The sequence below is a fragment of the Castor canadensis genome, chromosome 5 (assembly GCF_047511655.1).
Source record: "Castor canadensis chromosome 5, mCasCan1.hap1v2, whole genome shotgun sequence".
NCBI classification, from domain to species: Eukaryota; Metazoa; Chordata; class Mammalia; order Rodentia; family Castoridae; genus Castor; species Castor canadensis.
This window is the reverse complement of record NC_133390.1, coordinates 3,862,814-3,877,087: the sequence shown is the minus strand read 5'-3', so window position 1 is coordinate 3,877,087 and position 14,274 is coordinate 3,862,814. Positions and strand designations below refer to the sequence as shown.

Here is a 14,274-nt window from a genome sequence, read left to right as displayed (position 1 = left end):
CCACAGGGGAGTTCAAGAGTACATGACATTTGTCAGTTGAGCACTGTCCATTGTGATTTATTCCCAGATGACTGGTGGGACCCAGGGTAGGGCTTGGAGCTCTCTCTGCAGAGCTGTTTGGACCCCAAAGGACCCTGAGTGTCACTCTGCTCCACACTCAGACAGAAATATCAATCCCACTACCCTTTTTCCAGCTTCAGTCTCTGTGTTCCCTTCACCAATTCCCATTCATTTCTGTTTTTCTGCTCATGGAAACCTTCACTAGATAAATACCTGTATCATATCCTAATATCATAATATTAGGTTAATTATCCTAATATGATACAGCTAGCAAGGCCTTGCTGGTTTACAACAAACCTCGAATACTCTCAAATATCCATTGCTGGACTTACTGGGCCACTCCAGCTGTTGGTCTATGAAACACATTTATTGAGGGCCACAGGACACTAGCTCAGAGCTCTCGATATGCAGCCTTCAATCTGAATCTCTGCCGGCCAGCCAGAATATCTGTTCTTCGAGTTATCGGAGTGGTTGATCTGTGAGACAGGAAAAGGAGAGCTTCACTTATTCACTAAGTAGTAAGCAATATTTAATCTGTGAGCAAAGGCGCATGGCCAGAATTAATTTCTAGAATGGGATTTGCTTCAATCCCATTGGGTGTTGGATTTCCCTTTGCTGGGTTTCCTAATAATATTTGAATGCAGTTTTGGAATTTTCTGCAGTGACAGACAGGTTCTGTGACCTACACTGTCCCCTAGAGTAGCCACTGGCCATACTGGGTTAACAGTTTGTGAAAGGTGGCCGGTGTGATGATGAAAGGAATTGTAAATCCTGTTTAACTTTAATCAGCTTGAAGGGAAAAGGAAGTTTGGTAGGTGGCTACCATATTGTACAACACTGCTTCACAGTAGTCTAGCTTAGACATCTGGGAGCAAGACTGTAGATACTTTTGTAGATATTTTCAGAGTGCTTTAGACTCCTGGCTCAGCAACTGTGTATGCACATGAGAGCAGGGTTTAGTCCTTTTTGCTTTCCTTTTTATTTTTTCAGTGGTGGTACTGGGGTTTGAACTCAGGGCCTCACACTTGCCAGGCAGGTGCTCTACCACGTGAGTTACTTCCCCAGCCCATTTTGCTTCAGTTTGTTTGTCAGATAGGGTCTCACACTTTCATCTGGACCTGGTTTCAGACCAAGATAATGCCTGTCTCCACCTCTCAAGTAGCTGGGATTATAAGTACAATCCAACATGCCCAGCCTGATGCAATAAAGTTTTTAATTTCAAAAAAGAGCAATATATCTGTTTTTCTTTTTTGTAATCTTCTAGAAAGCACAGCCTAATGGGATCACAAAGATTAAGGCCTATTTTTTTTAAAGAATTTAATAGTTGTAGCTCTGGCATTTAGGTATTTGATCCATTGGGAGTTAATTTTTGTGTGTGGTGTGAGGTAGGGACCCCAATCCATTTTTTCCCCACATGATATCTGGTTTTCCCAACATTCCCCATTAAATGGTCTTGGTTCCCTTATTGAAGTCAGTAGATCAAAACTGTCAGGACTTAACATCTTCTGGAATCTCAATTCTATTGCATTCATCCCTATCCATCCTATGCTAGCACCACACTGTCCTTATTACTGTGGCTTTCTATGAGTCTTAAATCCTTCTTCAAGACTATTTTGGTATTGTTTTTATCCCTTTCTCATAGGTGATCTGAGGCACAGAGCAGTTAAACAGCTTGTCCAAGACCACACAGCCTGGAGATTTTTAAGATGCCTGGCTGTGGTACATAGTACATCTTAAGACAATGCTGCACTCGCTCCCAGAGTCAGCAAGGCAGTCAAAGCAAATGGGATGCCTGCCCAGAGCACAGCCACTGGGCCCCAAGTTTTCCAGTAGGAAAACTGAAACCCAGAGAGGCGGGAGACTTGTTCAAGATTACACAAGTCCCTGGCATGTCCCCTGACTGTGAGCTTCTGGCCCAGTCCCGTGCCTGGCTCCTCTGAACCCCAGTGGGTCTGGGCAATGGTATAGTCCAAGGAGCCACCAAGCAGAGTTGGCAAGCACCTCCCTTGCTAGGAAAACCCTATGAGGTCTCCACTGTCTCCACTGTCCAGGCATGACAGTAAGCAGTGAATAGTTCTGGCCAGGGCTTGGGCACCTCCTCGACCTATTCTGTGCAGCTGGCTTCCTGGATGCAAAGGAATTGGGAGTCATGGTAGACACAGCTTTTACAATCTCCAGCCTCCAGAGTTCTAGAACACAGGGCACCCCAGAGGATCTTGGGATCTCGGGAGCCTGTCACGGTGACCTGGTTGTATGGCTTCCATTGACGTGGCATCTCACCAAGCCCGTTCCCACCCTGGGAAGCCATGCTGACAAGAAGAGGCCCAGTTGTCCCTGCTTGTTACTAGCCTTCCAGGCCCTGTGGCTGCACCAGACAGGCAGGAGGGGAGTGTGACCATGATCCCAGCCTGAATCAGAAGCAGCTGGTGGCAACCCTGGAGATATGCAGGTCTCTGTCTCCTGGGATTTCTAGCTATGTGACCCTTATCCGGAAGGTGCAGGGTGCAGCCCCACTCTTTCGTCTGAACTTGTTTATTTCGGCTGTTGAAAGGGGCTGGTGTGATTGTCCCAAAAGCATTGGCGTGTGACTCCCACAACCACAGTGTACCACCCTCAGCTGGAATTTTCACATGAGGCTTTGTGGTTGATAAGTTAGAACTTCATTCTTTTGCTTTCTGCTTTTCTTTGATAAATAAAGACCACAATGGAAGGGACATAATCAACTGTGTGACAAGTTATTACAAGAATGACAATGACAAACACTACACTTACTGTTTTTTTGGTGCCTGCCATGTTTGAAATGCTTTATGCACATTGTATCAGTTAGTCCCCTCTGCCTCCCCAAGAGGTGTGCTCACTGTCCCCACCGCAGAGACAGAAGGCCAGGCCCCTGCCCACAGAGAGGGATCTGGCTACAAGTGAGGGGAAACCAGTTCCACCAACGCAGTCAGCATCTTCCACATTCCAAGAGATTTGAGAAGACTGAAAGCAGTCAAGGTTGAGCGCAACTCTAATGGAAAGGCTTACACAGTCCTGTGTTGCAGACAGGAGTCATGGCTGACTGGCAACCTTTCAAATCCTAGCATTTACTGTATCCCTTGCTTGTCGGAAGGGACATGGAAAAGCCACTCACCTTTTCCCTTGGAATTCCTGAAGGAAGCTCAAAGCCTTTTGCTCCAAGAAACACCCAGCTTGATCTGAATCGCATATTCTTGATTTCCTTACTTCCAAGGGCCTCTATCGTGTCCTTGGCTTGGGCCTGCAGTCTGGGGACAAAGGGAGTACACGAGAAAGCTTAGGAATGCACTCTGTGGAGCTCACTTTGAGGATAACTGAGCTATGTCAGCTCCTCCTGGTGCCACTGCTCATGTGTGTTCTTTATCCTTCCACTCATCCTGCAGAGAATTTATCTCCATTTCCTCTCATTGTTCTGTAAGTCCCACCCTGGGGTTAGCTTGCTGACAGTATTTTACCTAATTGTGTTCAGCTGTGGCTTTGCCTTGCTATTTGCAAAGACCCTTTAGGTTCTAGAAGGTCTGTGCTCTAGTGCTTAAGTGTCAGTGATTTTTTAAAAATGCGGTTGTTTTGCTCTGCTCTTTCATTCCCTTCCCTTACAGAAGCATCTTACCCCATACCTCAGTCTTCTCTAGAGGACAGACGACCAAGGGACCCTGACCCACTGCCCAGCTAGCTGCTTGTGCCACACTGGGCTGACTGTGCCTGCTCACCTGGAGCTCCCGTCATCGTGGGTCACCATGAGCAGCAGGGACTTGGGAGGAGCGCTCTGAATGAACTTGGTCATTGGCCCCGAGTTATCTGTAGGATCCAGGCAAGCAGTTTAGGATCTTCTCCAAGAATGGAGGCTCCCGTGGACCTATTCCTGCCCTTGCTTTGCTGCCCACTCTGGATCCCTGCCTCCTAGAGCTGGTCTCTACCAAGCCATCCTCCATGCCCTAGCTGCTTCCTCAAAATCCATATTTGGGTCCCTCTGTGAGTAGCATGGGACAGACAACTCCCAGAAGATGTTCAGGGTACAATGAACAGAGACAACAAACAAGGCAAGTGTGCCTAGGGGAGAAATTAGATTCTAAAGATTCAATTAGCTAAACCCACCAGCAGATAGCATCACCAGCAAAGGGCCAGCCCTGGGGTGACATCCCAGAACAGGCTGCCTTGGGACTGCAATCGAGACACACACCTGCAGAACCTAGATACAATAAATATGGCCCAAGGCAACTCTGTGTCTTCATCAAGTTGTGCCTCAGTTTCTCCTTAGGTCTCCATTATGTTTAAAATTCATTTTAACTTTTACAGGAAAAGAGTTTTCTTACCGCCTTCATACATATCAAAGTATTGGGCCCCTGTCACCTTCCCAGTCACATCTGAAAGTAGAAATCATTTTTTAAGAGAAAACTCATAGAACGGAAGGGGAGAGGGGCAGTTGGTGGCCCCAGGGCCCCCAGAAATGCATTTCTTCTGTAGTTCTGCAGGATATGCGGTTGATGTGGTGGCCCGGCCTCACAAGGGGGCTGTGGCCCTGAGGAGTGTCACCAGCATGGGCTCAGAAGGACAGTGCCCAGCCCTGCTCCAGAACTGCCTTCCAGCCTATGATCAGTGAGACTTGGTCTTACATTTCCCCCACCTGCTTCTTCTCCGGAAGCACCAGGGCCACCTAAGACCTTCCCTCATTTAGGTTTCCCTGGAGGCTTCAAACAGGAGCATTTCCCCTCACCCCATAGCCCTGCCGTCACTGGCCCAGGCTGTCAACTCACTTGCCCAGACACTGCAGGAAACCACTTCCCCAAACTGCTCTGGTTCTTCTTGCCAGGAGCCCCCAGCGGCAACCGGATCTGAGAGAAAGGCCAAGCTTTGCCTCCCATGGAGTCCAGTGGCCTTTTGTCACAAAGCACTGGGAACTGACCAGTGATGTCACCCTCTGCTCAGACCCCAGACAGCAGATGTGAGGTGGGAGACACAACCAAGGACCATGGGTCTGTGCTTATCTGGGCATCACGACGGCTTCTGCCTGACCTTATTTTTTTGTCAAGTCTGCTTCACATTCATTTTTCAGTTATTTTTTGTTGTTATTGGAACCACAAATAGTCCAAAAAGTGAAGAAAACATACAAATTTAAAATGCACTAAAGACTAGATTACATGCAAAAGCCTTGAAAGCCCAAGTTCTCTGAAAATCTGACCTCAGAGCTTTCAGGGAAGTTCTAAAGAAGACACCAGATAACTTACAGTCGACGACAGCAATGTTTATTCCTCTCCCGACATTCCCGGTCTTTTCTCCTATGAGCCTGAAATAGAAGTGAGCATGAGTGAAGGACTGCCATTTGGCCGTGAGCAGCCCTCCCCTGCTCACCAGGTCTTCTCTGGGTGGAACTTGTCGCACCCAGGTGTGCTGACTGCACACTGCTTCCTCCCAGGTGTGCACTGGCCTTGCGGCAGTTCCCCTGAACAAATGTCACCCCCACACTCCCTCCACACACACCTGCCTCAGGTTTCTATAGAGTTAGTCCCTTAGGACATCAGGACACCACAATTAATCTTATAATTTAGACAAAAGGCCTGAGAAGAAAATTCACGTTTGTTTAGTTCAGGCTCTTCACAACCCTTTTTAACCAGGTCCTAGGCACCCACTTTAACATTTCATAGACGGTAGGAAGAGGTGAGTTCATGGGAGGCGGGTGCAGCCCCAGCCTGGTTCTCTCTGTCTCTGTCCTCCTCTCAGGGAGCCATTCCAGGCTCTGCTTCATGCTTGGTGAGCCTTTCACCTACTGCAAAGCTTAATCCAGGCTTCCTCTTCAGTAAGCTTTATATTGCACCACTTAACTTCTCCTTTTTCGATTGGAGAACATGACATGCCAATTCCAAGAAGATTGTGTCCTAAGCCCAGGGAGACTGCATGACTTTCCTGGAGACAGGGCTTGCTGAGCATCATAGGCATTGCGGGTGTGTGTGTGTGTGTGTGTGTGTGTGTGTGTGTGTGTGTGGTGTGTGCACACATGTGCGAGGGGACAAAGGTGAAGCTAGATGACAGTCATGACAAATTCCCCACATCTTACTTGGGTTGGGGTCACAAATGGTTGAACACTGAGTGAGGGCAACCAGACATAAATCAAAATAGAACTTGCATGAACTTTAGCTCATTTTTAATTCACCTGAGTGGCCTGGCAAACCCCACCCTTTGAGACATGCTTGTGTCACCCTGGTCTTCTAACAATACCAGGTCCCAGGGCTGGAGGCATGGCTCAAGTGGTAGAATGCCTGCTTAGTTCCAGGTTCTAGGGCACAGCAAGGAAAGTCCTCAGTAGAAAAAGATCATGCCATCCTGCTGTGGTTTGGGAGTGGTGAGAGCGTGTTGGACGCTGGTCCTCAGTGTGAAGTGTTAGGTGGTGGAGCTTTCAGAGGTACAGCCTGGGTAATTAGGTCTCTGGGGCACTGCCTTCAGAAGGGCACAGTGCAGGTCTCACAGAGTGAGTTTGCTCTCCAGAGAGCACTTGGTGTGAAAGAGCAAGCCTGACTCCTGAGTCCTTCTCTGGTTTCCTGCCTGGCCATGTGATCTTTGCATGTGCTCCTGCCATTGTGATACCATCTGCCACAAGGACCTTGCCAGAGCCAAGGAGAAGCTGTAACCATGCTCTTCTACCTCCAGAACTGTGAACTAAATAAACTTCTTTGCTTTATAAATTATCCAGCCTCAGGCACTTTAGTGTAGCAATGGAAAACTGACAATTACTGCATATCTATTGTCTCAATTTTTCAAAAATTCTCAAATGTTCTGTCTGGCACAGGTGAGGAAAGACTTCAGCACAAATAAGACCTATGTTACCAAAGGGAATAGTACATAACAGTGACAGGCTCACAGGGATAAAAAGATATCTGACGTGGACTTTGAAATAATTGTACGTCGTATCTTCAAGAAAATGATGTATGCAGTGGAAATTATAAAAATTGACATGTTACTATGAAGCCAAATTTAAGTTCTAAAACTAAGTAATATAATAATCTAAAATCAGTAGTTAACGGGTGGGTTTCACAGCAGGTTAGACACAGCAGAAGAAGACAGCAAGATTAAAAACACGGTGAACACAAAACAGATTGTGGAGTATACAGAACATAGAAACACAGTTAAATGTGTTTCACTAGAATCTCAGAAGAAGACAAAGCTAATAGGGAAGATGTTAGACTAGCAGAAAATTTGTTGGATTCAATGAATGCATATCTGAGAAACCCCAATATATCTAAATAAGATAAAATAATGATAGAAGCATCAGGGTACTAATTTGAAAATCAAAGAAGTAAAAAAATCTTAAAGGCAATCAGAAATGGGAATGTTGGCTGACTTCTCAAAAGAGACAATGTGGCTAGGAGACAATGGAACAGCACCTGAGTGCCTGAACCGCCTGCAAAGGTCGGCTCAGGAGAGAGGATGAAAAACGGATGTTCCAGGGAAACATGAGCTGCAGGAAGTGGCCATGAAAAGCCCAGAAAGCAGCTGTTGCACGTTGTCTTTGGCCATCATAAGCCCTACCTTTGAGTATAACCTGTCCTTGAGTCTTAGGGGTCCTTCCAGAGAATGACTGGATTTGAGGCTGGTTTGGGGCATGCCCCCCCTCCCTGAAAAAAAGCCTAAAGTGAAACAGAAATGTATGCACATATGCACGAAGAGACAGGAAGAGCACTGCTCAAAAATAACTGGGAATGACACAAATGTCTTTCAACAGTAGAATGGAAACATAAATTGTAGTCTATTCAAGCAATGCAGTATTATACAGCAATGAAAATCCACAAAAAATAGCTCTACCCAGCATCAAGGATAAGATCTCACAGATACCATTTTGAGCTAAAAAGACCAGACACAAAGGAATATATAGTTCATGGCTGCATTTATTAAATTTCAAATACATGAAATTAAGCAACAGTTTTGTGCAATGTGAGCTTAGGCAGTAAAACCATGAAGAAAGGCAGGAATGACCACCACGGAAGAGACCTGAGTGCTCTTATCACTAGGGAAAAATGAAACTGAGAGCTGCATTTGCAGAGGGGCACGTAAAGGGCTATCAGTAGAGTCTGCTGATTAATCTCAATGAAGGTTATGCAATTGCACACTTTATTACGTTTAATTACAAAACACGGTGTCCTCACAAGGCCATTCTTTGCAGCATGATTTGTAATACCAAAAGATTTCATACTTGAGAAACGCTCACCAGGGCAAAACAAGTTGAATAAATCAACTAAGATGAAGCCATGCTATGGAGTACTGTTGGAGTTAACAGCGAGGACAGCCATCTTAGGACCAGACCCCTCCCCCTTGCAGGTGGCTTACTAGAAATTCCCCACCCAACCCCAAAGACTGACAAAGGACAGTTGTTAACCTTTATCTTCCCGGATGGGTGCCAGGGACAGATGAACAGACAGTAACCTAACTACAACTTATCTTTCTTGATTGCCCACGAACAGTATCCCTAGTGACCTTCCTGGTACTTTTCCACTAGTCCCCTCTATCTAGCCCAAGCCTGTGTGTGGCAGTGGGCTCTCTCTTTCTGGGGTCCCCCTCCACAGGGCTCCTGCCTGAACAATAAACCCTGTGCTGGTGTTTGAACCGTCTCTCTGCCTCTTCCAGGCCTCTTTCATTTCTAACATTTGGTGCCAAAAACTGGGAGAAAGTTTTGAGCAGGGAGGAACAGCCTTCATCCCCAAACTGTACGACCTCTCTCTCTCCAAATCTCTCTTTCTGTCCCTTCTTTCCATCCTCATTCCCCTCTATGTGACTCTAACACTACTATATTTTCCATTCCTCCGCGACCTCCTGCAGAGCCCCTTGCCAGTTCCACTCAGACACTCAACATCGGCTCTGATTTCTATAGGGACAGGGAAGACCTGTCCTCTCCATCTGGCATCTGGCTCTCCGTGACACCTCAGTGTGTTGGTTGGTCTCTGGCCATTCTTGCCTTCGGTGGGTGTTCCTATCTTTCCCCTCCCTCTCACCCTCTGGCCATTTGGCCTCTGGTGAGTCTGGCCCCTGGCTAGTAGGTTAAAGTCTACCTACTGCTCCAAGTTCATTTTTCTGGTTTTGCAAGTTTTCTCCTGGAGACACTCTAGGGAAAATTTCCTAACCCAGGCCACAGATAATACCCACTCAAAGATTCCCTCTGCCTCACCTCTGGGGTGTCTCTTACACAACCTTACTGAACTGAGCCTAAAGGGCGATCTAAAACCAAAAAACCTCATCAGTTTTTCTATGAAAATTTGACCTCAGTACAAATTAGATAATTCCTCTAAATGGCCCAAATTTAAAACTTTTAATTCCAATGTTCTCTGAGACCTTAACAACCTTTTTGTGAGAAATGGCAAATGGCAAGAGTCTCCCTATCTACTGGTTCCTCTCTGGCCCTAAACGGAGGCTGGAGTCTCCCTGCCCCCAACGGCCTCTCCCTCCCTTTTCACTGCTCTGTCTCTCCCACGCTTTCCTTCCTTTGACGGCTCCATCAGGAACCATTCCCTATCACTGGACCTCCGTCCAACACTGGTCTTCAATTTGGGTGAGTTTTCCCCTTCATCTGGCTTTCTCTTTAGTCCTACTGTGGATGTCCTACTGTGGAGCACAGAAGACCTGGCCAGAAAAGAGACTCCCTCTGTCCACCAACTGGGTGGACTTACCTATTATTTTCTGGGGATGCCCAGAAAATATACAGGTACACTGTATAGTGGTGGTGGGATTACTTACCACCTAACTTGTAAGAGATCTAAAAGTTTTGACTTTTGTCAGTGCTGTATACCTATTATTCTACTAGCCAAAATTCTAAATTTTACTCCAAAAAACAAAAAAACCAAAACAACATTTCACCAAGCAGGTATATTGTGTCTTAATTGTAACAAGGAGCATTTAGTGCTGCATTTTTAATGCTGTCAGTCAAAATGTTGTCTGCAATAAAAAGAAAATAGGTGTTCTGACAATTCCTAAACTACTTTTCAGCATTTTAGCCCTGGCTATTCTAAGTTTCTCATTAGCAGTCTGGGTTCTTCTCTGGAGCATTTGTAATCAAACCCCCAAAAATGATTCTAACAAGAACCTATTTTTCAATAAGTTAGCCTTCTAAATATTTGTTTTTGTTGGCTTTTTGGAAAACTTTTAACTGTTGTCTGTTGACATTCTGCAGCATTTTTAAGTTGTCAGGACATCATCTACATTCCAGACAACTAAAAATGGATGCCAGGTAAGCCTGCTTCTTCTAAACCTCTTTTGTTGCTTATAATTTGGCCAAATGGGTCTTAATTGGCACTGATTCTCACCTTACCTGCCTGGTCCTTCCCCTCCAATGTCGAAAACATCCAGAAAAGCTATTCTGGCACCAAAGAATTTTCACTAACCAAAATGGTTGATTGACAAGATCTTCAGAGACAGTTTGGAGACAAGAGGGGAAAAGCTGTCACAATCCAGATGGACTCACCTGTACCAGACCTCACATAATTTACTAAAGCTAAAAGGTTTTAAAGAAGTGATTTTACGCAGGGCTACTAAACATACAAGCCTTTGCAGTCACCCCTGACAGAAGACAAACTCATATTTTAGGTCAAGGCCTTCTATTTAAGTAAAGACAAATTATTTTTGGTGGCTCCAAACTTATCTTTTAGTAGTCCATGCTCATGGGGTTATTTTTCCTGGGCAGTCTATTTAACTGGGAGTTTTCTTTCACTTACTCTGTATTCTACTTTATAAAAGTGTTTCTAGCTTTAAACTTAAATAACAAGTACTTTTGATTTAGTTGCCAGTTATCTGTCCCTTCTCCTGTATTTGTCACTGGCCAAAAGACCCTAGTTCCCTGGTTCCCCAGGTACTTGGGCTGCTTTTATTAAAAGCCACTGACTTCCTACTTGGGCCCACAGAGTAACTAAAAACAGAAAAACATAACATCTCTCCATTTTGTCTATTGTCATTTGCTCTGAGCCATTCTCTCCTGTAGTCAACTTGGAGTCAAGAAAGGACAGAAATGACCGATGACATCTTTGTGACAAGGGACTGAAACTATCTCCAACAACGGACTCCACTCAGAATGAGTAGTTCCAGATAACAACTCCGGAACCTCTCCCAAAACCAAAAGTAAGATTGTGACCAACCCAGTCTCACCTGTGGTTGGGATTATTTACTGTGCCTGCCTTTGTCCCCTGCCCCCAGTTCTTTTGTCTACCTAGGCCTATAGCTGATGTCTGTACCCAAGATCCCTTGGTTTTCTTTCTCATGCTGATAACCATTTGCCATGTGTATTTAACACATGTCTCCTCTTGTCTCCCAAAGCCTACATTCCTTTATACAGGTTGGCACTCAAAACCATGCCACTTCTACAGGAAAAAGGCTGCTTTTTTTATGTCAACTAGTCTGGGATTGTTTGTAATACCTAAGAGACCTCGAAATGTACTGCCAACCTCCAACAACAAACAATGGACAGTGGTCTTCCTGGGCTAAAGACTCCAGGCTTTCATCCAGGACACTACCCAAATCAATTCAATCCTGTTCCTCCAGTGGGCTTGCTATAGCAAAAGACCCTGTTGGTAACCCCTCTCCTTAAGAAACCTCAACACCCCACCTTAGCAGGAAGTAGCAAAATGAAGTTTCATTGTCCTTTCTTCCTACCTATCTATCTATCAAAAAGCAGGAATGTTGGGGTTAACAGTGGGGACAGCCATGTTAGGACCAGACCCCTCCCCCTTGCAGGTGACTTACTAGAAATTCCCCACCCAACCCCAAAGACTGACAAAGGACAGTTGTTAACCTTTATCTTCCCAGATGGGTGCCAGGGACAGATGAACAGACAGTAACCTAACTACAACTTATCTTTCTTGATTGCCCTAGTGACCTTCCTGGTACTTTTCCACTAGTCCCCTCTATCTAGCCCAAGCCTGTGTGTGGCAGTGGGCTCTCTCTTTCTGGGGTCCCCCTCCACAGGGCTCCTACCTGAACAATAAACCCTGTGCTGGTGTTTGAACCGTCTCTCTGCCTATTCCAGGCCTCTTTCATTTCTAACAAATACTATGCACCAGTAAAAGGAAACAAGGAAGAACTTTGAGTAATGGCATAGAGCAATCTCTATTACACTGCTCAGTAAAAAAACAAGGACTGGCAGAGTGGCTCAAGTGGTAGAACACCTGCCTAACAAGCCTGAGACCCTGAGTTCAAACTCCAGTACCATCAAAAAGAAAAAAGAGCCGGGCACCAGTGGCTCACGCTTGTAATCCTGGCTACTCAGGAGGCAGAGATCAGGAGGATCGCGGTTCAAAGCAAGCACAGGCAAATAGTTTGTGAGACCCTATCTCGAAAAAACCCTTCACAACAAATGGGCTGGTGGAGTGCCTCAAAGTAAAGGCCCTGAGTTCAAACCCCAGTACCACAAAAGAAAAAAAAAAGAAGAAGAAGGTGCAAAACTGTGTGCAGAGTTTGCTACATTTTATGTGAGAAAAGGCGTGTGGTGCACACATGAACACATGTATACACACGTTCACATACGCATTTCATATGTACTCACGCACATGCATATGTACATAGAATTTTGTCTAGAATGTATTTCTAGACAAAAGCTTATTTTTGTCATAAAAACAAACAGTGGAAGAATAAACCAGACACTGATAAAAATAATAGCAATAGGAAGAGGAAAAAACTGGAGGGTATAGTGATTTCTCCGAGTATTTTTTTTGATATGGTGTCAATTTCTGAACCACATAAATATGTCACGTGTTCAAAAATTAAATCCAAAGAAAATACAAAAAAATCTTAGATGTGAAAACAAACTGACTTCTTTTTTTTTTTTTGGTTTAGGCTTTGATTTTTTTTTTTCCTCATTGGGGTTTGAACTCAGGGCCTCATGCTTGCTAGGCAGGCCCCCTTACCACTGGAGCCACTCTGACAGCCCATGAAAACAAACTGCAATGAACCTAACTGTACATTAAATGCATAACATAACCACAGGAAAAATAACTATCTCATGACTTTGATCATAATACTCCAATTTTGCAACTTTAATGGAATATTTCTAAAGATACAAAGAAGGGCTGCACACAGTGGCTCGCATCTGTAATCCCAGCTACTTGGAATGTGACCTCAGTTTGAGGCCAGCCTGGGCAAAAAGTTAGTGAGACCCCACCTCAACAAACAAGCCAGGGGTGGCGGTGCATGCCTGTTATCCCAATATGTGAGAAGTATGGGTAGGAGAATCTCAGTCCAAGGCTGTCTCCAGGCAAAAAGTATAAGACCCTACCTGAAAAGTAACTAAAGCAAAAGGAGTTAGGGGTGTGGCTCAAGTGGTAGAGGGCCTGCCTAGCAAGCACGAGGCCCTGAGTTCAAACCTCAGTACTGCCAAAAATATACAATGTCTTAAACTTCACTCTGTAATTGTATTGTCAGAGCTGTGGGTAAACAGACATTAAAGGAAAGAGGTTTTCAGTGAAAGGGAAACACTTCAAACACAAAATCAAAGAACATAAGGGGGAAAAAAATCCTGCAATGTTAAATTTGAAGTGGAAAAATTAATGCAAGTTCACCTTTGGAAAAAGTGTGTGTTCTGGCTCTGTCTCCTGAAACAGCTCAGACCAACACTGTCCAGCGGCTCTGAGCACATGGACAGGGCAGATTCCACCTTCTCAGCATGCTCATTAAAGGAACTGTCTCTTTCCAGAAATGGCCGTGAACCAGGAAGGACTAAGGTGAACACCCCTGTGCTATAAAGCAGGGAAGATCTCAAGAAGAACAGGCAAGTCTTAGCTTTATGCTTGTTAAGTAATTTAATTTCTAGTTCAAAACCTTCTCTTGAAGAAAGCTCCAGGCATGGATGGTGGAGAAGAATTAAGACCAATTCCATGCACGTCTCCCAGAGTCTTAAAGAGGAGGGAATATCTGCCAGTCACTCTGCGTGAGGTGTGGATGACAGAGAGAAAGCACACCTGCTTTAATCCACGAGGGTGGGGACCAGCACACAAAACCTGAAAAGACTCTGTCAGCTGAATTCAGATTCCCGTAACTTTGAACTTTGTCACATATTCACAGGACAGTACAAGATGGAAGCTATGGTTTGGACTCAGTGCTGTTAGGTGAGTCAGTCACCATCTTTCCCCAGGGAACACAGAGTGACCTTCTCACTTTCACCTGACACTCAGCCTTGATCTGAGGTCAGGGACATGCAGTTCTCAGCTGGGCAGCCTTGTGGCTTGGCCACCC

At 45.2% G+C, this 14,274-nt stretch overlaps 1 protein-coding gene across 2 annotated transcripts in view; it reads right to left on the bottom strand.

Annotated features, from left to right (window-relative positions):
* Window positions 1-408: 408 nt before the first annotated feature.
* Window positions 409-14,274, bottom strand: part of Fam3b (FAM3 metabolism regulating signaling molecule B) — a 36,049-nt gene continuing 22,183 nt past the window's right edge. For both annotated transcript variants that reach the window (XM_020181816.2, XM_074072611.1), the window contains 5 exons: window positions 5,304-5,362; window positions 4,392-4,442; window positions 3,789-3,876; window positions 3,194-3,326; window positions 409-536 (listed from right to left, as the gene is read on the bottom strand). In XM_020181816.2, the coding sequence (XP_020037405.1) occupies window positions 447-536; window positions 3,194-3,326; window positions 3,789-3,876; window positions 4,392-4,442; window positions 5,304-5,362 (421 nt within the window). In that variant the 3' untranslated portion in view covers window positions 409-446. The remainder of the gene's footprint in view (window positions 537-3,193; window positions 3,327-3,788; window positions 3,877-4,391; window positions 4,443-5,303; window positions 5,363-14,274) is intronic.